General features: G+C 46.4%; 1 protein-coding gene across 2 annotated transcripts in view; it reads right to left on the bottom strand.

Annotated features, from left to right (window-relative positions):
* LOC132393136 (glycogen synthase kinase-3 beta-like) overlaps positions 1-24,382 on the bottom strand; it is a 69,595-nt gene that overhangs the window by 29,818 nt on the left and 15,395 nt on the right. For both annotated transcript variants that reach the window (XM_059968016.1, XM_059968009.1), the window contains exons 2-6: positions 24,021-24,208; positions 21,987-22,070; positions 17,790-17,900; positions 15,737-15,867; positions 7,150-7,256 (exon numbers count right to left, since the gene is read on the bottom strand). In XM_059968016.1, coding sequence (XP_059823999.1) covers positions 7,150-7,256; positions 15,737-15,867; positions 17,790-17,900; positions 21,987-22,070; positions 24,021-24,208 — 621 coding nt within the window. The remainder of the gene's footprint in view (positions 1-7,149; positions 7,257-15,736; positions 15,868-17,789; positions 17,901-21,986; positions 22,071-24,020; positions 24,209-24,382) is intronic.

Genomic DNA, 24,382 nt, shown 5'->3' with positions numbered 1-24,382 from the left:
GAGAGGTTAACACAGGGGAGACCAGTTGGAGGGTCTGTGATCTGGTCAGAGAGTGAATGGGAACAGTCAGAGAGGGAGAAGATAAGAGCTGGAAGACGTGCAGAAGGTCAAGATGGGAATGTCCTTCATTCCCCAAGGGATGAAAAGAAAATAAGGGGGAAAAAACAGCTGAGCCTATAGGTATACAACTATTACAGACAGCATGTTATCTGAAGATGTACACTTTCTTTGTAGCTGTTACACTTTATTCTGCACTGTTACTGTTTTACCTTGTTCTACCACAATACACTGTGTAATGATCTGATCTGTACGAACAATATGCAAGACAAGCTTTTCATTACATTTTGGTATATGTGACAATAATAAACCAATTCCGATAGTAAGTCCAGACTCAAGTTGAGGTGCTGTTCCCCAAGCCGGCATTGGTTCTCACTGTAAGAGTGCAGGAAATCCCAGGCTGTTAGGTCTGAGTGGGAGCAGTTTGGGGAATGGGAAGCTCAGGGTTAGCCCTGTGAACCGAATTCCTCAAAGTGGCAACCCGATCCGTGTGTGGTTCGTAGAGCAGCGAGGAGACCACACTGTCAACAGGGCGAGTCAGTGAGAAACAAATACAATATGCTGGAGGAACTCAGCATATCAGGCAGCATCTATGGAGGGGAATAAACAGTTGATGTTCCAGGTCGAGACCCTTCATCAGGACTCAGTGAATTACTGTTTCAACTGGAACAATTGCTTGGGTGGAGGATACATAGAAACGTAGAAATCCTACAGCACAATACAGGCCCTTCAGTCCACTAAGCTGTACCAAACATGTCCTTACCTTAGAAATTACCTAGGGTTACCCATGGCCCTCTATTTTTCTGAGCTCTATGTACTGAGGAGGGAAGTGCTGTTGCATTGCCTGCAGTTACAGGGATAAGTGTCCTAAAGAAGACCAGGGCATGGTCCCCAGGAAATGCTGAAAGGGGAAATGATGTGTCCGATGGTGGAACCTTGCTGAATCTGGCAGAGAATGATCTGTTGAATGCAGAATCTGGTGGAGTGGAAGGCAAGTATTGGGGACAGAAACTGAGAGCAAAGGGGAAGCCACAGAGCTACTCAATGCAGAAAGGCTCACCACCACAGCAAATAAACAAAGGCAGAAGAACTGGGAAAATGGAACAGAAATCTCACAAGAGGGAGGAAGGGCAAAGAATAGTCAGGGTAGCCGTGGGAGTTGGGAGACTCGTAATGGATATTAGTAACCAGCCCATCCTCTGAGGGCAACAAAGATACAGAAAACTAAGTAAAAGAGGGCAGGAAAATGGCAGCAAAGACTGTGAGAAAGGCAGGGACAATTGAAGGGAAAACACTTTCCATGGTAGGCAGTTGCCGGTGGCTTATCAGTACCAACATCCCCAGAGTTGATCTACCACCAGAACTGCAGAAATGCCTCCCAGGAGAATCAGTGAGTCCCCATGGTCTCTGTCCATCTCCTTCTCTCTGGGATAGATCACCTCCTCATTTGCCCAATCACCCTCTCTGCCTCTCTGGGTCAATTCTGCCCCCACCCACTTCTCTCTCACCCTACTCCCAGCACCTAGTGCCCTCTCTCTCTCTCTCTCTCTCTCTGAGACAACCCTCTCCCTTACTTCTCTTTCTCTAGAAAAATTTCTACCCCGCCCCTGGGGCAATTCTTCTCACACTCTCTCTCTGGGGCAATTCTTCTCACACTCTCTCTCTGGGACAATTCATTACCTCCTCATCTCTGTCTGGAACAAATCTCTCCTCCCCCCCCCCCCCCCGGGGTAATTACAATTCTCTTCCCCTCCCTCTGGGGAGAGAAAAAGGGAGGTGGGAGCAAATTGTCACAGTGAGAGAAAAGGAGAGAATGTGGCAGGAGGGATTTACCCCTGAGAGAGAGGGGGACAATTCTCCTCCACCCACCGTCCCCCTCTCTCTCAGGGACAAATCCCTCCTGCCCCCCCCCCCCCCCCCGTGACAATTCTCTCCCATCTCTCTCACTGGTTGGTTGGGATGTGAATTTTCCATGTGCATGTGCACGAGGTCGAGAGGGGAATTGTTGGTAGGGAGATGGCAGCCTTTTATGTACTAAATGCAATCGGATACTGCAAAGTTGTTTAAACAAAAGAAAATCTTGTCTTTGCTGTCTGAGCGTTAGCACAGGCTGGTTCTCAATGATCAGATCCCACCGGCATTTGACGAGAGCAAGCCTATGAAAGCTGGAAAATGGACTTGTGTTCTGGAGCTCTAGAAGCTGCAGGGCCTCACAGCTGTACTGTTGCTTTCGGGAAGAGTGAGAGACCAGCTTGAGAATTTTGGTCGAAGATTTGAACTAAGATGACGGTATGAATGCGCTAATAAATGCACTTGACTCAACTTTTTTTGAAGGAAGAAACGGATCAGATTTATGAGGCGTATACAGATTTTGACAAAATTTCCAGATACAGTTCTAGAAATATGGTTGATTATATTATTGAATTTTTACAAAAGTACAGTTGTATGCATAAATATATAATGGAACTTCCTTCGTGTCTAGACATAAAGAACAGACAGCTAGCATTAACTGCATGTACAGAACCTGCACTTACATCTATGAAAGTGGCACTGAAGAGGATTTTTGGAGAAAAGGCACCAACAGTCAGAATTAGTTTGTGTCAGGAAACGGTGTACTTCACTGAGCAGAAATGAGAGTACAGCAAGTGTAGGTCATGGAGTGACCAGACGAGGGTACCATTACCCGGCACAAATCCATTAAACAAGTACAGCAGGGGATTGAAATGTGCAGCTTGTCAAAGTACTTACCACTGGGCAAGAAAATGTCCATACAGAACCGAACAAGTTAGGCTAACTGAAGAAGATAACAAATCTGAAGACATAGAAGAGTGCCGTATCACACTGCTTGCAGAGGAATCACTTACTAATGCAGAGATTTTTATGATCAAATCTCTAGGATCTGCTATTGATACAGCAAGCACATGCAGCGTGTGGAGAAAATGGCTTGAAAACTAAGTGAGAAACTAAACTAGAATGAAGTGCATAAACTGGTGAACACAGATACAACAATTTACACAGCATTCAAATTGGTGATAGAAAGACTGTGCATTCTATCAAAAGACTGAAAATTCCCACAAACATAGGGCGGACAAAACTTTACATTGAAATGGAGTTGGAGCAAGTGAGCATTCCATCACTTGAGTAAAACTTCCCTAAAGAAAGTGTGGGCAGTACTGGATATGGAGACCAAGCCAGTGTCTCGAGTTCACCAACTCTGGACACTAAAGTGTGAACATTCTGGATAAAGATATTACTGAGAATCAGCTGTCACAGAGAACAAGAAACGTAAAGTGTGCTCAAGCTTCACAAGCAGCTCGGACACGTTTTAATTGATAGACTTCAGAAACTGCTCATGAGTTCAGGAAACAAAGATGCAGATTACTTTTCCATTCTAGAGCAGATAATTGACAGCTGTGAGACATGCCAGAAGTTTGAAAAGCCCAAGCGTGTGGTTGATCTACCACTAGCATCTGAATACAATAAAAGAGTAGCCGTAGACCAACACGAACTGGAGCAAGGAGTGTGGTATCTCATCATTGATGTGTCCACACATAAATACAAAGTTAAAAAAGAACATTATTCATTCCTGGATAAGCATTAATAGCTCACCTCAGAATGTATTCAGTAATAATTGTGGTGAATTTAATATTGATGAATGCAGAGATATGACAGAGAACTTTAACACTGAAACAAAGACAACAGCGGCACATACATTGCAGTAATGGACTTCTGGAGTGACACAATGAAATGCTCACTGAAATAATGCTGAAGAAAAGCAATGGCTGTGATTGGAATACAGCCCTGGACTGGGCCCTTATGGCAAAGAATACCACACACAGTATACATCAGCTTGCATTTGGCTGCAATCCAAACCCTCCCTTTGACAGGCTTCCTGCTCTAGAGGGCACTACAAGGAGCGAATGGGTTGGGAAATGTTGCGGCACTGCGTGCATCAAGGATGGCTCTCACTGAAGCTGAGTGTTCAGAGGGAATTCGACGAGCACCAAGGGCACAGCTCCATCCTACAGATGGAAACTATGGGGCGGGACCAAAAAAGCAGACCGTACAGAATGGAAAGATCCTGGAGCTGTCATTGGTCAGGGCGGAGTTGTGGAGACATGGAGGTACATACGTGGAAGAGCATCATTCCAGACTCTGTAAAGCACAAACTGAGGACCATCAGAACTCCGTGGAGAATGATACAATCGATGAAATGCTCTTACCTGGTACAGTGTCACATAGCACAGACAGTGACGAGGAGAGTGCAGCTGAGGACCCAGCGGAGTTGCTCACAGTGGCACAGACTGTGCTGCAGAGAGTGCAGTTGGGGACTCAACAGACTTGCCTGAACAGAAGTCATCACAAGAGCAAAGACAACATGTGTTTCATTCTTAAAACAGACCAAAGTGTGAGATTTGTAGACCTAGACTCTGGTATCTGATACAAGGCTGAAGTCTTAGGGCCAGCAGGCAAAGCCACTGGGAGAAACAAAATTGGATACTACTTGAATTACCTAGAGAACCAGCCATGGTCACTGGCACTGCAGGGTCAGTTGATATGTCACGTGTAGACAGACTTCATACTGAACCAAGTATCGATCGGGCTGGACCATCTGAGAAATGTCAAGGTGAAGATATCCTAGTAACTAAAGAGGTATGGTTTGAATCTGCAGAACAGGACGAAATCAGTAGCTGGAGAAATAGTGGAGAGTTTGAGGAAGTCAGAGACAGTGTGCAAGGTAGGTGTGTGTCACCCTGAAAGAAACCCCGACAGGAATGACACCAAAAGCAGGCCTGGTGGCTAGAGGTTTTGAGGAACGGAACATAAAAGACTCACCGACATTTGCATCAGAGTCTCTCCGACTATTTCTCTCAGTTATGTGTCAAAGGCATTGGCAACCCCATTGCATGAACATAAAATCTGCATTCCTACAGGTTATAGAGATGTCACGTGACATTTACATTTGACCCCTGCCTAAAGGAACACTGTGGAATCTGAGGAAGTCTGTGTATGGTCTAGCAGATGCACCAGTCTACTGGAATAAAAAGGTCAAGGAAATAACATTGAAAACCGGTGGAAAGATGTCACAAGTGGATCCAACTGATTTTTACTGTCAAGATCCAGGACACCATGTGATTGGACCTACTTGCCTGCCATAGATGACTTCATATGGGGAGGCTCACAAAACTTTGCCACAACAATTATCCCTCAGCTAAAGTCAGCTTTTCAGGTTGGACAGGAGGAACATAACAGATTCTATATCAGGATATACATCTTTGCTGTTGATGGAACAGTACAACTGCACCAAGAAAACTACATAAGGGGTCTTCAGACAACCAGCATAGAATCCTCACGTGCCACACAGTGGGATGCACCGCTCAGTGAAGCTGAAGCTGAGTAGACATGACATCATGTTTGCTGCCTGCAACTTGACATCCAGCACAAAAAATGCCATCGTAGAAACTTTACACAAGGCAAACATGATAGTGCATGAAATTCAATTTGAAAAAAGTAGTCTTGATGATTGGAAAAGATGGTTCACTAAGGCTCGTTGTCTTTAATGAAGCCTCATTTGGAAATCTTCCTGATGGAGGTACTCAAAGGGGATATTTTATTGTACCGATGGGAGAAGAGGGAAGACTTTCACCTCTCTGTTGGCAATCAAAAAGGATCTGAAGAGTTGTATGTAATATGCTGAGAAGAAACTCTTGCAGTGTTTCAAGGTACTGACAATGCTATTTAACCGGCCACACTCTGCTCTGAGCTTGTCCATGGTAACACAAAGAAGAACAGTCTACAAATAACTTGCATCACAAACAAATACTCTGATTTATGCCATCAAATCCACCCAGTCAGTTACAGAAAAGAGGCTTCACCTAGAGATAAGTAGCATCAAGGAACTTGTCCAAGCACAGAAAATTCATGTTCTGTGGTCAACTACAAATGAACATCTGACTGTCTCTTGTGCTGAAGACACTTAGTGAAGTCAATTATTACGTTAAGAACTGTATCAAGGGTTAGAACTAATTTCCATGTCGTAACGGACACTTAAACTGACACTTCTTAAACTATTTTTAATATACATAAAAAGGATGGGAGATAGTTGGGCTATATAAGCATTTAGTTGGGATTTGCACTTCCCGTTATGGGTATGCGCAATGGGGTGGGGGGTGGGGGTGAGAGAGGATTTTTTGGGTAAGAAGATGGCAGCCTTTATGTACTAAACACAATCAGGGAAAGAAAACCTTGTCTTTGTCATTTGAGCATTAACAGAACCATTCTCTCCCATCTCTCTCACCCTGAAGTTATTCCCACCCACCTCTCTCTCTCTCGAGGTCAATTCCACCCCCTCTTTCTCTGGGCCAATTCCCCCATGTCTCTCTCTCTCTCCCCCATCTTTCACACTCACTGGGACCGTTCTCCCCGTCTCTCCAGGACATTCACAATTCTCTCCGGTTCTCTTTCCTTCTTCCCCTCTCCGGCACATCTTCCCCCATCCAGACCCACTTCCTCTCTGGGACGTCTCTCCCACCCCCCACCCTTCCTTACTGGAACGTCCCCCCCTCCCCCACCCAGCCCACCCTTCCTCACCGAAATGTCTCTCCCCTCTCCCCCTTCCCACTGACTCTTTTCTCCGGGATGCAAGTATATATGCATCTCTGTTTCTCTCTGATAGCTCTTCCCCTTCTCCCCCTCTTGCTCTGGGTCATTTCTATCCCTTGCTCCCTCTCTTTCCAGGTTGTCTCTCTCCACCCCTCCCTCTCTCTCAGGATTATTTATCTCCTCCCTCCCACTGCCTCTCTTCACCGGGACAGCTCTCTTCTCTCTGGGACCCCCCTCCCTCAGATAGCTCATTTCCTCCACTCTATGGCTCTCTTTTCCTACCCCTCCTCAGGACAATTCTCCCTCTCTCTGCCTGGGATAGCTCTCTCTTCTTCCCCTCTCTTTGGACATCTCTCCCAACCACCCCCCCCCCAACCCCCCACTTTCTCTGGGGCAACTCTCTCTGCTTCCTCCATCTCTGTGGGACGGCATAGTCTCTGTGTCTCTGGCGCAGTTTCTCCTCACCGGGTCTGCCCAGCGGTCACTCACCGATATTGGATGTGTAGTCTGTAGCTCCAAAGATGAGCTCTGGTGCTCGGTAATATCGGGAGCAGATGTATGATACATTGGGTTCACCCTTCACCAGCTGCTTCGCACTGCAATCAACATACACTCACATTAAGATATCTTGTCCTGTTAGCTCGCTCCAGCAACCCAGGTCATTACAGCACCAGGATGGTGCTGAGACACTGTCATTCTCCCGATGGCCTGCTGAGTCCAAGCTGTGCCGCTGACAGCCAGTCACCAGGTTCCGTCAGTTACTGCAGTTCCCCATTCTAGTTCTGCACACTCATCCTTACATGGGACTTTGCACTCCGAATGCCTAAATACACCACTGAATATATTGGTTCTCTTTCATCTACCCTGTCAGTTGCAACCTCAAAACATTCCAGAAGCTTTGTCGAGAACTTCCCTTTCACATTGACTCCTGTCAGAGTCATAAAGCAGGGAAAGAGGCCCTATGGCCTAACTCAACCTTATAGAAGCCTTGACCCATATCCCTCCACACAGTTCCCATCCATTTACCTGCCCAAATGTCTTATTAATTTACCTGCCTCAAGCACTTTTTCTGGCAGCTCATTCCACGTATTGACAACCCTCTGGGTGGAAAAAATTGCCCCTCAGTTCTCATTCAAATCTTCCCCCTCTTATGTTAAACTTAAGCCCTCTTGCCTGTGAAAAGACCATGTGCATTATATCTATGTACACCCCTCATGATCTCTTTAAGCTCAGCCCCAATTTCTTGCTTTCTGAGGAATAAACTCCTCACTGCTGCTACTTTATAATTTCCCATTAGCCACCTTGTATACAGACACTGGTGTGACTAGCGTCACTTCATGGATGTACAACAAGCTAAGTATTTATATTTATTATTTTTTTAAATAATTGCATCCTTTATCTTATTGTGTTTTTTTTTGTGCTGCATTTGATCCAGAGTAACAATTATGTAGTTCTCCTTTATACCTTGTACTGGACATTCAACAGTCTTAAATCTTTAAAGTTATAGTGTACCAAATCCCTCCCTATAACTCAGGCCAAGTCCTGACAGCATCCTTGTAAATCTTCTCTGCACTTTGCTCTTCAACTGCCTCGTTTACTGTGAACTCCAGCAATTTCACTACCTTTTTGTCAGGGTAATCAGGCCAATAATTCTCTCTTTTCTTACCACGGTTACATTAGCTGCTTTTCAATCCATTGGCACTATTCCCTAGTTCAGGGGTCGGCAACGTTTACCACTAAAAGAGCCAATATGGACCCATTTCCCACAGAAAAGAAAACACTGGGAGCCACAAAATGAAATAACACTGCATACAACGGGTTTTTTTTGCCTTTATGCTATGAATAAACAAACTATAATGTGTTGCATTTTTGAAATTGATGAACTCCTGCAGAGAAAACGAAATTACATTTCTGCATGCAACAAAAACATTTTGAACTCCGAAAAAAAGACGTTGGGTTGAAGGTTACTACATAGGTAGCCTACCTTGGATCGAAGAATTAAAAGAAAGCGCGCACTGGCGGGTGTCAGGCATTGGCAGTTGTGATGTATATTAATAGCGATAAAAAACACGTTGTAGCGGTGTAGCGCTACACGCAGCGCTAAAATAAAGACTGCAGCCAAAGGTAACTTTATTCGAACTAAACAGCCTTGCTTTAAAGCCTCCCTCAACCCGTCCCCGTGGGCGCGGATGCTCCAAAAGACACGTACTCACAAACCCCCGTAGGCTATCTCCCTTAGTCGGAACGGTGGCTAATTGTAAGCCGGTTCGGATGTGCCAGGAAACGGTGTCTCAGCAAAGTTTTCATATTGTACAAGATCACCATAATCTTCAAATTTCGAATTACATTTCAAAAGCTAACAAACCACGGGGTGCCGCATCACAGAGATCAAAGAGCCGCATGTGGCTCTGGAGCCGCAGGTTGCCGACCTCTGCCCTAGTTTTAAGAACATTGGAAAATAACCAATGCATCGACTATTTCTAGGGCCATATCCTGGGGATTTGTTAGTCCTTCACTTCTCTAATTTCACCTACAAACACAGATTTGCTTCAGCTTCCCCCCCCCCCCACCTCACTGGACCCTCTGAACCCAATTTTTCTTTTGGGAAATTAGGTTTGACACAAGTTGGAACCACGCACATTTCCGTGGACACAACCAATGAATTCTACCATTCCCTTCTTCCCCACGATTAATCCCCAAGGATCTAATGATAAGGGAGTGATGTTTGTCTTCACTATTTTTTTTTGTCTCTCCACATATTATAAACATGTTGTGATACAGCCTACGCTCTCTGCAAACTTACTCTTGCACTGCATCCTCCTTCTCAATCAGTTTACCCTTTTTTCTGAACTGATCTCAGGCTTGCTTTCTTTTGGCCTTCCTTGAATTAATTCTTTCCATAATTTTTCGGCAAATCATGATTGAGACACCTTTTCTGTTTGCACCAGAGATATGCCATCCATGTAACTTTTGAATTTTACGCCTTGGATCCCATCATCAATTGTTTAACTAACAGTGCCCAATCTATCATAAACAATTCCCACCTCCTAAAATTAAAATTCCTTTATTTTCATTCACAAGGCCCTACTTTGAGAAGCAATCCTCTTGCTCTCTTTTAATAAAAAAACAGTATCACTCTTCCCCAATCAACACCAACCCTTCCTCATTACACAGGAGCAACAGACACTCTGCTAGAGGAATTCAATGGGCTGACCAACACTCGTGGAAGGACTGCCACTGAGTTCCTCCAGCAGGCTGTTGTTCCAGATTCCTGCATCTGCAGTCTCGTATGTACTTATACCAGAGGGGTCTACTTTCTCTCATGAGTTCAACTAACTAGTCCACAAAGCCATCACGAGTGCACAGCTTAACATATCACGGGAACGAGCCTCCCCTCAACGGACTCTGTTGCTACTTCTTGCCACCTCAGTAAAGCACCTAGCACAATCAAAGACTGCACCCACCCGGACATCCTCACTCTTGTCAGGCAGCATTTATAGAGGGGATAAACAGTCAACATTTCAGGATGAGACCCTGCATCAGGACTGAGAAAGCGAGAAAGGGGAGGGGTGACAAACTACTACTGCCACAATGAGGTTGGGAGTTAGAGAGTTCAATGTCACATATGGGATAGCCTATCCATGACCTCCTCTCCTGCTACAATGAGACTATACTCAGGTTGGAGGAGCAACACCTGGGTTGTATCAACACTGATTTCTCTAAATTCTGGTTACTTCTCCCTCCTTCCTCTCTTTTTCCCATTCCACATTCTGGATCCCCTCTCACCCCTTCTCTTCTCCTATCCTGCCTTCCCTATCACCTTCCCCTGGTTCCCCTCCTCATTCCCTTCTTCCATGGTCCATTGTCCGTTCCTATCAGATTCCTCTGTCTTTAGCCCTCTACCTTTTGTACCTATCAGCTCCCAACTTTTTCCCAACTTCCCAACTGCACATCAACCCCATTTTCCCCCACCTACCCATCTTCTCCCTCAACTAGTCTCACCAATCACCTGCCAGCTTGTATTCTCCTCCAATCTACTTATTAAGACTTCTGCCCTCTCCTTTCCAGTCCTGATGAAGGGTCTAGGCCGAGAACCATTGACCATAAATGCTGCCTGACTTGCTGAGTTCCACCAGTATTTTGTGCATTTGCTCAAGATTTACAACACTTGCAGAATCTTGTGTTTATTCTCTCTTCTCCTGTCTCACAGGGCAGAACAAACAAAACCCTAAAGGCACATACCACCATGCTCAAGAACAGCCTCTACCCTGCTGTTATCAGATTCTTGAAAGGCTCCCTTTTATAACAAAATGGACTTTTGGCCTCACAATCTACCTCATTATGATCTTGCACTTTTTCAGGAGCATCTACAATGTTATTGATTTACTTAATCCTTGCTCAATGCACTTTGATATAAAATTCTCACCATTTGGGACAAGAGCTTTTCTCATTACTACCACCAGGGAGAAGGTACAGATGCTTGAAGATCCACACTCAATGATTCAGGAACAGCATCTTCCCCTGTGCTATCAGATTTCTGAAATGTCCATGAACACCATCTCACTATTTCTCTATTCCACTATTGTGCTGGTGTGTGGCCAAGTGGTTAAGGCGTGCGTCTAGTGATCTGAAGGTCACTAGTTTGAGCCTTGGCTGAGGCTGCGTGTGTGTCCTTGAGCAAGGCACTTAACCACACATTGCTCTGCGATGACACCGGTGCCAAGCTATATGGGTCCTAATGCCCTTCCCTTGGACAACATCGGTGGCATGGAGAGGGGAGACTTGCAGCTTGGGCAACTGCTGGTCTTCCATTAAAAAAAAACCCCGCCCAGGCTTGAGCCCTGGAAACTTTCCACGGCAGAAATCCATGGCCTATCGAGACTAACGGAGGCCTACACTACACTATTCCTTCTCTGCACTTTTCATGTTAACTTATGGTAATTATAAATGTCTCGCACTGTACTTCTGCCACAAAATAAATGCTATGTTAAAAGTCAGTGAAAATACACCCGATTCTGATTCAGCTGTAGTCTTGTGTGTCTCCTTTTCATTTTCCCGTCTTTAGCTTTTACTCTCACCTCCTCCAGTCTCTATTCCCTGCGATTCGTTTAAACTCTCCCAAAAGTATCAGTACATCAGTTTGGTACGGACCATAGATTCTGTTGTCAAAAACACTGCACGTAACCCATTACTCACCATCCCTAGTGTCCCAGAAATCAGAATTTCTCCCCCCCCCCCCCACCTGTGACACAAGAAATTCTGCAGATTCTGGAAATCTTGAGCAACACGCACAAAATGCTGGAAGATCTCAGCAGTCAGGCAGCATCTATGCAGGGGAATAAACAGTCGGTGTTTTGGGCCAAGACCCTTCATCAGAACTTTATGAGGCTCAAACCATACAAAACAAGGACTGTCCATTCCCCTGACAGTTGAAAATCTCTCTATCTATCACCATTTTTGGTCCCATGTTCCTGCATTCACTAACACATAGCAGCATAGCAGCATGACCTTTGAGATCCACTTTTTCATTTTGCTCCTGTTGAAATTCCTGCGACAATTCTTTTCAACTTGTCCTTCTCACCTCATTGGTACTAGCTGGTTGTTCACCCTGTCCCTTCAGAATGTCCTGCAGCCACTCTGATACATCCCTGACCCTGGCACCAAGGAGGCAATGTACATGGATTCCTGATTGTGGCCAAAGAACTGTCTACCTGTACCCCTTAACAATCAAGTCCTTGTTACTAAAGCCCTGTTCAGGGCTTCATCCTGCCTTCGTGTTGAACACAGCCATCCTGGTTGTTGTTGTTTTCTTGAGTAACCACACCCACAACAATATCCAACAAAATACATCCAGTTGAGAGAGTCAGAAAGATGTACAACATGGGTCATGCTGAGTTAGTTGGTCCCATCTTCCCATGTTTGGCCCACAACCCTTTAAAACTCTTCTTATCTAGATGGCTTTTAACTGTAGCTAACATGCCCTCCTCAACCATTGTTTCTGGCAGCTCATTCCCTTGTGTGAAGAAGTTGCTCCTGATATCCCTTTTAAATCTCTAAACTCTGATCTTAAACCTATGCCCTCTTGATTTTAACACCCACCTTCCCGGGAAGAAGACAATGTGCATTCACCCTGTCTGTGCTCTTCATGATCCTATACACCACTAGCACGACTCACTCCTCAATCTCTTGTGTTCCAAGGAATAAAATCCTAATCTACACTAACCTCCTTGCAAATCAGGATCCCGAGTCCAGGAAACATTCTACTGCGCAAACTTTCTAGTTTATTAACATCTTTAATATAACAGGGTGTCCAGAACTATTCACAGAACTCCCAAGTTTGAGACTTGCTGTTAATGTCTTGAATGGCATTGTCATAAGCTACAGTCAGCCTGGCCAGCACACAGCAGCACCTGCAGATGGTGGCCTCACTGTCTTACATAACTGCAATGCAACTTCTCAACCCCTGTACTCAGTACTCTGACTGATGAAGGGCAGTGTGCCAAATGCCTACTTCACCAACCTGTCTACCTGCAAAGCCACAAACAGAAAACTAGATAATGGCACTTCAAGAACACTCCACTCCGTAACACTTCCCAGAACTCTACCATTCACTGTACAAGTCCTACCCTGGTCCGGTCTCCCTAAATGTGATACCTTACCTTTATGGAGTGTCCACAAGGGACTCGTGTACTATCGTCGCCTGCTTTTCTGTCTGGTGATTTCTGTAGTGTCTTCTTTGTTGGACATCTCATTATTACCCTGCCCCCCCTTCACTCCCAACCCAGCCTCTGCCACCTGCTCCACTGCCTTGTTAACTCATCACATTAAGTTCCACCCCGTGTGTGCCAGGTTGCGGGCAGGAGTTATAAAGTCAGAGTACTACAGCACAGTAACAAGCCCCTCAGTCCATCTACTCCATACTGACCTGTATTTTCTGCCTAGACTCATATACATGCATGTGGACCATAGCCTTCATTGCCCCATCCATCCATCCACCTATCCAAACTTAACTTGAACATTACAATTGAACCCACTCCTGCTGGCAGCTCATTCTAAAGTTACATTACCCCGAATGAAGACATTCCCCTGAGAATTACTCCACAAGTTATCACCCATCCCTAACTGCCCCCTGAGGTGTGGGGGAGGGGGAATTGGCATTGGCCAAATTCCTGTGGTGACAGTGCTAGGGGGGAGAGCTTATCCAGGTATACACATCCAAGTCAAGAGGGGAACCTGCAGGCAGAGGTACGATGGAGGTTCAAGTTTAAGACTTGCCGTCAAAGTCTTGGATGGTGTTGTCATGAGCTGCAGTCAACCTGGCCAGCACAGAGCAGGATCTGCAGAAGGTGGAAGGCTGCCACTCTGCAGGTTTTGGGTCTAAATTACTATTTAAATTGTTATTTTCCTTATAGTTTAACCTCCTTTATGTTTGCGCAAGCCACCTCACTATCAAGGACACCTTGCAATGGTGGTGCCTCAAAAGGGCGGCATCCATCATTAAGGTCCTCCACCAGCTGGGACGTGCCTTCTTCTCTTTACTACCATGACCACTACCTCACCATTCCTCTTTTCCACTTTTAATTTATTGCAATTTGTGATTACTGCTCTGTTCAGTTGAACGATTTCTGTACAATTACCTGCTGCATCCTGTTCTTCTCTGAACCTAAGATGTTGTGGCAGTGACTGCCCTCAGATAAAATTCCCTTACCTAACCAGAACTAGCTTGCAATGTAAGTGGGGAGGGGTTGGGGAGCACAAGGTCTAGTCATTGTTACTTGTCTTACTTCTCGTTACGTTTTACTTGTTGTTTCAAGCTGACCCTGTCTCATGACGACTGATTAACCAGCTCCAGGTCACAGGGGTTTCCTCGCTTTGCCTATCGCCCTCCTCACAACCACTCCAAACTTGCCGAGGTCGAGACCTGCTCTGTGGATGCCATCACAAATTACTGCCAACACTGGACATGGGGCCGGAGGGGCGATTCCCTTCCCCAGACACTGGCTTCTGAAGCCACTCAGAAATAGAGGCAGGTGGTGCCACAGGTAGATGGGCGAGTACAGTGCCTAGGGCTGCTGGACGGACTGTGGGAAAGGGAGGTGTGGGGGGAGGCGGGATGCTGGCAGGAGAGCAAATACATATTGGTAGTAAGGTACAGGGATCGCAGAGGACATGGTGGGGAGGATGGGACCAGGGCGAGAAGGTGGGACAGGAACAGACCGGGAAGTGGTGTGGGGGAGGAACAGACTGGAATGGTGATGGGGGAAACAGACTGGGGAAGGTGGTGGGGAGGGGGAATGGACTGGAATGGTGGTGGAGGGGGGAACAGACGGGGAAGCTGGGTGGAACGGACTGGAATGGTGTGGGGGGGGAACGGACTGGAATGGTGGTGGGGGGAACAGACGGGGATGGTGGGGGGGTTAACAGACGGGGATGGTGGGGGGTTAACAGACTGGGATGGTGGGGGGTTAACAGACTGGGATGGTGGGAGGGTAACAAACTGGGATGGTGGGGGGGTTAACAAACTGGGATGGTGGGGGGAAGAGACTGGGATGGTGGGGGATAACATACTGGGATGGTGGGGGATAACATACTGGGATAGTGGGGGTTAACAGACTGGGATGGTGGGGGTTAACAGACTGGGATGGTGGGGGTTAACAGACTGGGATGGTGGGGGTTAACAGACTGGGATGGTGGGAGGGGTAACAGACTGGAATGGTGGGAGGTGTAACAGTGGAATGGTGGGAGGGGTAACAGACTGGAATGGTGGGAGGGGTAACAGTGGAATGGTGGGAGGGGTAACAGACTGGAATGGTGGGAGGGGTAACAGACTGGAATGGTGGGAGGGGTAACAGACTGGAATGGTGGGAGGTGTAACAGTGGAATGGTGGGAGGGGTAACAGACTGGAATGGTGGGAGGGGTAACAGACTGGAATGGTGGGAGGGGTAACTGACTGGAATGGTGGGAGGGGTAACAGACTGGGGAGGGTGGTGGTGGTGTTGGGAACAGACTGAGGAAGAGGGTGTGGTGATGAGGGGGGACTAGACCGAGGAAGGAAATGGTCCCGTTTTGACCCACCTGCCGAAGTCGCAGAGCTTGAGGATGGCAGTATCAGGATCCACCAGCATGTTCTGTGGTTTGATGTCGCGGTGGCACACGCCCTGGGAGTGAATGTATGCAAGGCTCTGAAATAACTGGTATATGTACACCTGGTGGGGCAGAGGGAGATGGAATTAGTGAGTGCAGAACATCCAGCTCCATTCAAGGTGTCCCCCTTTCCCACTGCCACCCACGAACTAACAGTGTGTGTCCTTACAATTGCAACTGCACAGGTACTGGGTGATCATCAACGGCCATTGAAAACTGCCCTTGGTGGGAGGGGGGCTCATGACTGTGTGGGCCAAAGGGTCCAGCTTCAGGTTATGTCCCTGCATGGCACCAATTCTCACTGGAAATTTATGCCCCAGTCATCGACTCAGAGTTATTCCTCACTGCCTGATGTTCCCTTACCGTCTCTCCCGTAGCATGGCACTCCCTTCCCTCCCACTCAGAAGATACAAGAAACTCGACATGTCGACACTGACCCTCACCAATTTTTATTGAGGCACCATAGAAAGCATCCTGTCAGATGCATCATGGCTGGTCTGGCAGCTGCTCCGCCCATGACCACAAACAACTACAGAGAGTTGTGGGCACAGCTCAGCACAAGGGCTGTCAAACTTCTCGGTAAAATAACTAGTGTAATCAAAGACACCACCCACCCTGGACATTCTCTCTTCATCCGTCTCCCATCAGGCAGAAGATACAAAAGCCCGAAAGCACGTCCCACCTTCTATCCTGCTGCAGGTAGGGATCTCTCAGACAATGAGTACAATCTCTTTTACTCTTGCACTTTGCCTACCTGCACTGTACTATCTCTGCAGCAATAGCACTATCCTCCGCATTGTTTCCCTTTTGTGCCACCTCAGTGTACCGATGAACAGAACGATCTGTCTGGATGATATGCAACAAAAGCATTTCACTGCATTGGCACTGGTTTATTGTTGTCACATGCACTGACATATAGTGAAAAGCTTGATTTACATATCGTTCATACAGATCATTACACAGTGCATTGAGGTAGATCAAGGTAAAACAATAATAACCCAGAATAAAGTGTGACCGTTACAGAGAAAATGTCATACAGGTACAATAAAGTACAATATTATAACGAGCCTAACTGTGTCACCAAGAGGCCAGCTTATCGTATGAGAGGTCTGTTTAAGGTCTGCTGGGTTTGATAACAGCAGAATAGCAGGGGCCAAGTGGAACATACTTTCAGGCTTTTGTATCTTACTTCTGATGGGAAAGAGGAGAAGAATGCCTGGGGCAGACAGGGTCTTTGATTATGCTGAATGCTGTACTAAGGCAGTGAAAGGCTGTGGGTGTATGGTTTTGTAGGTGTGTGTGTGGGTCTGTCTGTCTCTCTCACTCTGCACACATATCAGGAAAACCTGAGGTCACCGGAGCCTTGTGACTGCAGTTCTACCTCAGGGTGGATGGACACTGAGCAGTAAATGACCCCCTACCCTCAGTTGCTTCCACAGCCCACGAGTGAGGGGTTCCATCCCACCACTGCTCTCTGTGGTCAGTGGCTGTAAGGTGCTACTCACGGCCCATTCTGACCACAGTCCTAACCCGGTGCCCAATCTCCCATCCACATCCTGTCCAACACCATCAGCAATTGGGCAACCCCTCCCAGACCTCAGCAGCCTAATGACATCCCCTCCATCCCGAGAGCTAAGGGTTCCTGGGAATTAGCTGTGCTCCCACACAGCAGACACTCAAACAGAGAGCTGTGGAGTTCAGGCAGGCAGTTGACAGACATCCTGCAGTGCCCAGTGTAACTATAACCAATGTAACACCGGCCAGTGTACACATCACTGAGTGTCACCCCCAACCAGTGAGACACTGGCTAGCATACTCCCCACACTGTGTGACAACCACTGACAGTGTGTCACCAGACAGTGAATACCCCACAGCCCCAGTGATGGTCTTTGACCGGCCCCCAAGATTGCCACTGTACCCGCTCACCCACTGCTCCTCACTAAAGGCATGTCAGCACACAAAGCCAGTGCTGGTCACCACTCACCTTGATGTAGATCATGGGAATGGGTTGCTTGGCCTTGTTGAAGTGCCGGGCGACTCGATAAACCGTCTCTGGAACGTAGTCTAGAACCAGATTTAAGTAAACCTCATCTTTCTGTTGGACACAAAAAACATCTGCAGTATTTACCACAGACACCCAACACACTACAGCAGGAGAGCCCGCCCCCTTACCCCTCCCCACAGCAGGGGCCACAACAACCCAGTGGTCAACCTGACAACCACCCTGACATGGGACAATCAACCCTATAATCTGGTTTTAAGCTGAGGAAAGGTGCTTGCAAACCAGAGCAGACACAGCTTGTTTTTTGGGGCCCCAGTGAAGCCATATGTGGTACACTGAGCAAAGGTCAGGTTGACACACTTGGCAGAGATGGTGGAATAAAGCGTCACCAAACTGATGGTTTGGTGGCAGGTCTGTCCCTGTGAGTCACAGAACAGTGTAGCAAGAAAACAGGCCCTTCGGTCCATCTCGTCCATTCCAGCCATGGTGCTGATCAATGAGATCCAATTGCCTGCATTTGGCCTTTATCTGCCTCCCCCCTTTATCTATGTGCTCATTTGAATGTCTTTTAACAGCTTGTTTCTTTTGGCAGTGCGCTTCACACACTCCCAATCCTCTGCACTCAGTCTCTTTAAATGTTTCCCTCTCACCTTAAACCCGTACCCTCTACTTTTTTGTTCTTCTTCCCTGTGAAAAATACCCCGTTCATTCATTTTATCTATGCCGCTAAAGACTATAAACACCTGCTGGATTAAGGTCTAAAATGTAATTTTCCTCGTTTAACTTTGCTCATGCTTGCTTAAGTTTGTATAATCACCTGTCTATAAATGTCGAGTGGATTTTCAGTCATTTGTATTATAGCTGGTCTATATTTTTTGTAGGTTTTTTTCTGAAAGGCTGTCATGGCAACATAAAACAAAGCTGTCCTTATTATCTCTTCAACCGTCCCAATCACAAGAATTCCTTTATCTATCCAGCTTGAACTAGCTTTCAACATAAATATTGACAATGAGACGGGGTTCTTTGTTCTGTTCTTCATTCTCTCTTTCTTCCTTACTTACAGTAGAGTGAGCTGGTTAAGTTGGAGTTAGTTCCCTCCTGCTGTACTTTACTGATATATCTTTATTAAGAATATCCAATAAAGCTGCTGGAACACAAGATTTGCACCTCATGCTTGACTTCTGAAGAACCTTATGGACATTATCATTTCTGGGTCTCTGTAAGGACAACTCTCAGTTTTCTACACTCAAAGGAATAAAGTCCTAGCCTGCCCAACCTCTCCCTACAACTCAGGCCTGGCAGCATCCTTATGAATATACTTTGCACGGTTTCCAGCCCAATGAAGTCTTCCGTACAACAGGGCAGCAAAACCATGCACATTGCTCCAGGTGCACTTTCATCAACGTCTCCTACAAACTGAATGAGTGGTCTTGGTTTATGCCCTCAGAGGGTGGAGAGAGTAAGTGGTAAATAACTTGATAAGGGAGCTGTGGAGATAACATCTTCCGTGGCTGGGATGTTCAGAATCAGGGCCCACTATCTCAACCAAACCTTTCTGAGAGTGTGTGGCCAAACTGGCAATAATCTTCTAAAAAAATTACCTTGGTGAGTCATTGTACTTTTGAGCAGAGATGATTATAACTGTTTACTCTCCAAATACACCAAGTCTGTGAGGATTTCGAAACATGTCATCCAACGTCATGTTCTCGCAAACGTCTAGCTGGCACCAATCCAGCATGAGATGTTTCCTGAGAAAACATCTCACTGCTGTTGATTGTAAAAAATTTATTCAATGCTTCATTTGGCAGTAATGATAATCATTACATATCTTTGTATTATGGTTGGGGTTTAAAGAATTGAAGAGTGGCACAATATGCTGCTTACCAATAAAATTTTTGCTTGTGCCATCTTGAGCATGCATGCCATAAGAGCAGAATTAGGCCAATCGGCCCCCTGAGTCTTCTCTGCCATTTCGTCATTTATTTGTCATTCCTTATTATCCTGTCTTCTTCTTGTAACCTTTGATGCCCTTACTAATCAACAACCCATCAACCTGCTTTAAAGGTACCCAATGATTTGGCCTCTATGGTTGCCTATGGCAATGAGTTCCACAGATTCATCACCTTCTGGCTAAAGAAATTCCTCATCACTATTCTAAAGGGATGTTCTGAGATTGTGGCCTCTGGTCCTGGATATCCCCACAATAGGAAACATCCTCTCCTTGTCCACTCTATCTAGACCTCACAATAATCGATCGGTTTCAATATGATCCCCCTCATTCCTCTAAACCAGCAACTGCAGGCCCAGAGCCATCAAAAGCCTACATTAACCCTTTCATTCCCAGGATCAGTCTGGACATTCTCCAATGTCAGTACATCCTCTCTTAGATAATGCTCAAAAATACTCCAAGTATTGTAAAGCTTTGTAAAGCCTCAACATTACATACTTGCTTTTAAATTCTAGTCCTCTAGAAATGAACACTAACGTTTAATTTGCCTTCTTTACTACTGACTCATCATACAAGTTAACCATTACAGAATCCTGCACAAGCACTTCCTAGCCCTTTCCTATCTGATTTTTGAATTTTCTCCCCGTTTCGGAAATAGTCTATGCCTTTATTCCTTCTAGCAAAGTGCACGACTATATACTTCCCTGCACTGTATTCCATCTGCCACTTCTTTGTCCATTCTCCTAATCTGTCCAAGTCCTTCTGCAGTACCCCTGCTCCGTCAACACTATCTGCCCCTCCACCTATCTTTGTATTGTCCACAAAGCCATTAATTCTGTCATCCAAATCAAGTTCAAAATAAATTTATTATCAAAGCATTTAGACTTTATAGAACCTTGAAATTTGTCTCCTTACAGGCAGCCACAACACAAACAAACTCAAAAGGACCCATTAAAAAAAGACCAACAAACGCCCAATGTGCAGAAAGGGGAAAAAAATGAATTGCGCAGACAATAAAGGTAATAAGCAAATAGCATTGAGAACGAAAGTGAGTCCTCAGACATGAAAGCCGGAGCAACCCCACAGCCTCAGCCTCGGTGCAGCACAGAGCAGAGTAAACATCATGGAGCACTGAGCAGAACCAGTTCGATTCTTGCCTTAGGTCCTGTCCCCCTGCCTTTTCACTCCATCTGGCCTGGCGTTTCAACCATCTGAACTCCTTGCCCAACGACCCAATGCTTAGTTTAACATAAAAAGCAGTCCTAACAGACCCATGCAGAACACCACTAGTCCCTGGCAACTAGCAGATAAGGCCCCCTGTATTCCCACTCTTTGCCTCCTGCCAGTCAGTCTATCGGTACCAGTATCTTTTCTGCAGTACTGCGGGCTCTTATACTGTTTAGTAGTCTCATGTGCAGCACCTTGTTAAAGGCCTGAAAATTCACTGACTCTTTGTTTATCCTGACTGTTATTTCCTCAGCGTTCCAACAGACTTCCACTCAAGAAAACCAAGCTGACCTATGGCCTATTTTATCATGTTCCTCCAAGTACCATGAAACCTCACCCTCAATAATTGACTCTAAAATCTTCCTAAGCACTAAAGTCAGGCTAACTGGCCTATAATTTTTGGTATTTTACCTCCTTAAAAGGTGGAGGACAACTGCCATAGTTCGCCACCTGTGGACTCTCAACATAAGGAGCTGGCCATTTAAGACTGAGGTGAGGAGTGATTCTTGCAGAGGGCGGTGGAACTTTGCAAGTCTCTGCCTTCTGAAAGATGCTTGGGCAGGTATGCAAACAGCAGATATTTAGAGGGATACGGGCCCATCACAGACAAATAGGACTAGGTTGGATGGGACACAAGAGATACCACAAATAATGGAAATCTGGAACGACACATACAAAATGCTGGAGGAACAATATGCAGTAGATCAGCCAGCGTCTACTGGAGCGGGTGGGGGAATAAAAAATCACTGCTTTGGGCCGAGATCTTTTACGAGGACAGATAAAGACATGTTTGCTGCCTGGTTGCCGAGTTCCTCCATCATTTTGTGTGTGCGTAGCTTAGATGTGAATCTTGGTTGGCACAGACTATGTGGACAAAAGGGTCTGTTTGTATGTTATATAGCTCTTGAAATGTACTATGTTTTAATGCTTCTGTACCCACGCGCCCCACCCTGTACCGCCCCCTCCTCCAGCCTCTTTCCGCACCCGCGCTGCGCCACCTTTACCTTGTCTCCCGAGGAGTAGAAGAAGTAAAGCAACTTGACAATGTTCACGTGGTCCAGCTTCCGCATAATCTGTAGTTCTCGGTTCTGCAGGGAGAAAGCCAAATCAGCTAGAGGGTGGCGAGGGTGCCGTTCTGAGAACACGACATGGGTCAGCTACACAAAGAGATTCTGCAACTCTGGACCAACATTCACAAAATGCTGGAAGAATTCACTAAGTGACACAGTATCCGTGGTGGGAGATAAAAAGACCCCGGGAGCGGTCTTGGCCCAAAACGTCAACTGTTCATTTCTCTCCATAGACGCTGCCTGACTTGCAGAATTGTTGCAGCACTTCGTAGTCCAGAAGATTTCCACTCCCAGAATGCCTGTAATAGCAATCAACCTGCCCCAGTACAGTCATAATCCTGGTGCCCTCACAGCAACATGGAAAACTGCCCAGGTAGATGATGTTCACAAAAAAAAAATTTTAAGAGATACAAGGCAGAGCAGGCCCTTCCAGCCTAATGACTTGCACTGCCCAGAAAACCACCTGTTTAAACCATTACAGGACAACTTATAGTGACCAATTAACCTACTAACGGGTACGTAGGGGAACTAAGGGTTATGGGGAAAGGTAGGTGGAGCCTAGTACATGACCAGTTCAGCCATGATCTTATTGAATGGCCTCCTCTGCTCCTATTGCTTATGTTCTTATGTCTTTGCGTTGTGGGAGGAAACAGGAGCACCCAAAGGAAATCCATGGGCTCATGGAAAGAACGTATAAACTTTCTTGCAGAGGGCCGAACTCCATCGCCAAAGCGGTAACAGCATTGTGCTAACTGCGTCGCTGCCATGGTGCCCCAGTCTGGTTAATTTGTACCCAGCCAGCCCAGTCTCAGCAGCACAGTGACAGTGGCATGTCCTCACCTGTAATGTGTATGGGTTTCACTAGTCCCAGAGCTGAGCTGTTGGGGTGAGGAGAGAGTGAGCTGTTGGGGTAAGGAGAGAGAGTGAGCTGTAGGGGTGAGGAGAAAGTGGCAGGTTTTGACTGAGCGGGGCATCGAGGTGCCCTGGTAAAACTGGTCAATGGGCATCAAAGGGAAAGCACAGGTGGCCGGCGCGATAGCTTGCACCGAGGGAAGTGACTGTGGTCACCAACCCTAGCACGCCACCGCAGTTCCTCAGCACAGTGACCTGGGCCCAAACAACTTCAGCTGCTTCATCCGTGGCCTTCCCAGGAGCAAAGGAGACTGATGAGAAGCTTACAAGATCATGAAAGTCTTAAGTAGTGTAAGATAGCTGGTAACTTTATCCCCAGGGTGAGCAAGGATATGCACTAAAGGTGATAGGATAAGTTCAAAGGAGATGTGTGAGACAAGTTTTTTTTAACAACACAGACTGGAATGCGTTGCCTGGGGTAATGGTGGCAGCTGATATGGTAGAAGTTCTTAAGGAGGCTCTTTGATAGGATATGAATGGGTAGTGAAAGGAGTGATATGGACATTTAGTAGGCAGAAGGATTTAGTAGTAATTAGTTTGGCACTGTATGTACTGTTGACCTGTCTGTCAAAAGTTGGGGAGTTCTCTGACCACGCAACCCCTCAATGAACTAGCTCACACCTGTAGCTGATAAAACCGTTCAGGCATGGGCTAGAGAAGTGACAAATAATACCCGAGCCTGGCAATTGATTATATCCGTTCTTCGGGTCACACTAACTCCCCTCGCCATTCAATTAACTCAGCCTACATCAATGACCTGGAGCAACAAGAACCCCAGCTACATAAAAACTATGGCTCAGAGGTCTGGCTTTCCCATAGTGAAAGAGCCACTTCTTGACACCTCAGAAACTTTCCACCAGCTACATGGCGCAGTCCAGTTGTACTGTGCAGGTCCCACGCTGCACAGACAGCAAGATACAAGGTATACGAAGCAGGACATGTACTGCATGGACAGCAACACAAGCAGGTCATGCACTAGGCAGACCATATGCCGGACAGGTCAGGGAGAGCCACCAACTCTCCCCTCTGCACCTTACCCCTGCTCCTTCTGCTCACCTTGAACCTCCTGTCCTGCAGAACCTTTTTGATGGCGACAAGCTCTCCAGACTCTACCAGCTTGGCCTGGTACACCACGCCGAAGGACCCGTTACCGATGATCTTAATATCTGTGTAGGATACGTCCTTGGGAATGTCGGGCCCATGACCTGGTGTGGCCACCACTGTTACCATCTTATTCCCATCTCCTGCAAATCAGAACAAAGTTGCCGGTTACCTCGATGCAACGCTCAGCGCCTCGCATCCCAGTACTCCATTGAAGTTGACAAACAATACAGCCCCCACCCCCACACCCTCCCGGTTCCACACTCGTCCTACCAACAGAAACATGCTCTTCCTCCCAGATCAGGTGCACAGCAACC

Source organism: Hypanus sabinus, chromosome 1 (assembly GCF_030144855.1).
Source record: "Hypanus sabinus isolate sHypSab1 chromosome 1, sHypSab1.hap1, whole genome shotgun sequence".
In the NCBI taxonomy this organism is placed as follows: domain Eukaryota; kingdom Metazoa; phylum Chordata; class Chondrichthyes; order Myliobatiformes; family Dasyatidae; genus Hypanus; species Hypanus sabinus.
This window is presented reverse-complemented; position numbering and strand designations above follow the sequence as displayed.